General features: G+C 51.6%; 1 protein-coding gene across 1 annotated transcript in view; it reads right to left on the bottom strand.

Moving 5' to 3' along the window:
* Nucleotides 1-2: 2 nt before the first annotated feature.
* Nucleotides 3-1358, bottom strand: part of FUS (FUS RNA binding protein) — a gene marked incomplete at its 3' end in the record, with an annotated part of 27441 nt that continues 26085 nt past the window's right edge. The window contains 1 exon segment of the mRNA XM_021383685.1: nt 3-132. Within this exon segment, the coding sequence (XP_021239360.1) occupies nt 3-132 (130 nt within the window).

Raw genomic sequence — 1358 nt, 5'->3', positions numbered from 1 at the left:
ACCGTCGAACCAATCGATGGCGGCTTTGGCCGAGGGGGGGTCGTCGAAGGAGACCGTGGCCTCGCCCTTCAGCTTGCCCGTCTCGCGGTCCGTGTACAGGTTGATCATGGGCTGCCCCGTCTTCTTGTTGGTCTGCGGGGAGGGACATGCTAAGGACACGCCAAAGACATGCTAAGGACACGCTAAGGGCATGGTAAGGGAAGGCGGGGGGGTGCTGCCCCCTGGTGTTGGTGTCAGGGTGGAGCGTGAGAGCATGGGGACACTGATGCGCTAAGGACACAACACGCTAAGGACACGCTAACAATAACACGGCATGCGAAGGACACGCTAATGATGACACAACATGCTAAGGACACACTAACAATAACAGCATGCGAAGGACACGCTAACCATGACACGACACAATAAGGACACGCTAACGATGAAACAACACACTAAGGACACGCTAACAATGATGCGACACGCTAAGGACACACTAACAATGATGCAACATGCTAAGGACACGCTAACGATGACACAATGTGCTAAGGACATGCTAATGATGACACCCCAAGGGCATAATATGCTAAAAACATGCTAACACTGACACCCGAAGGACACGACACGCCAAGAACACGTGAACACTGACATCCTAAGGACACAACACGCTAAGGACACGGTAACAATGACAAACACCTTAAAGGTATGACACACCAAGAACATGTTAACGCTGACACCTTAAGTACATGACATGCCAAGAACATGCTAACAATGACCCTAAGGACAACCAGACTAAGGACACGCTAACGCTGACACCCTAAGGACACAACACGCCAAGAACACGCTAACACTGACACCCTAAGGACTCAACACACCAAAAACACGCTAACACAGACATGAGCCACGCTCCACTGCAGGCTACCCCCATTTCTTAGCATGGAACAGCTCCCACCACGCTACGGCCACATCAAGACATGCTAAGGACACGCTGAGGACATGCTAAGGACATACTACAGCCATGTCAGGACATGCTGAGGACACACTAAGGTCATACTAACGACACGTGAAGTCCACGCTGAGGACATGCTAAGGCCATGTCAGGACATGCTAAGGACACACTAAGCTCATGCTGAAGACACGCTAAGAACACACTAAGGCCATGCTAAGGACATGCTGAGGACACGCTAAGGACACGCTTAGGACATGCTACGGCCACGTCAGGACATGCTGAGGACACACTAAGGTCATGCTGACGACACGCTAAGAACACACTAGGGCCATGCTAAGCCCATGCTGAGGACACACTAAGGACATGCTATAGCCACGTCAGGACATGCTGAGGACACACTAAGGTCATGCTGACGACACGCTAAGAACAC

This window comes from Numida meleagris, unplaced genomic scaffold (genome assembly GCF_002078875.1).
Source record: "Numida meleagris isolate 19003 breed g44 Domestic line unplaced genomic scaffold, NumMel1.0 unplaced_Scaffold479, whole genome shotgun sequence".
NCBI lineage: Eukaryota > Metazoa > Chordata > Aves > Galliformes > Numididae > Numida > Numida meleagris.
The sequence above is the reverse complement of the archived record's forward strand: the minus strand, read 5'-3'. Positions and strand labels throughout refer to the sequence as shown.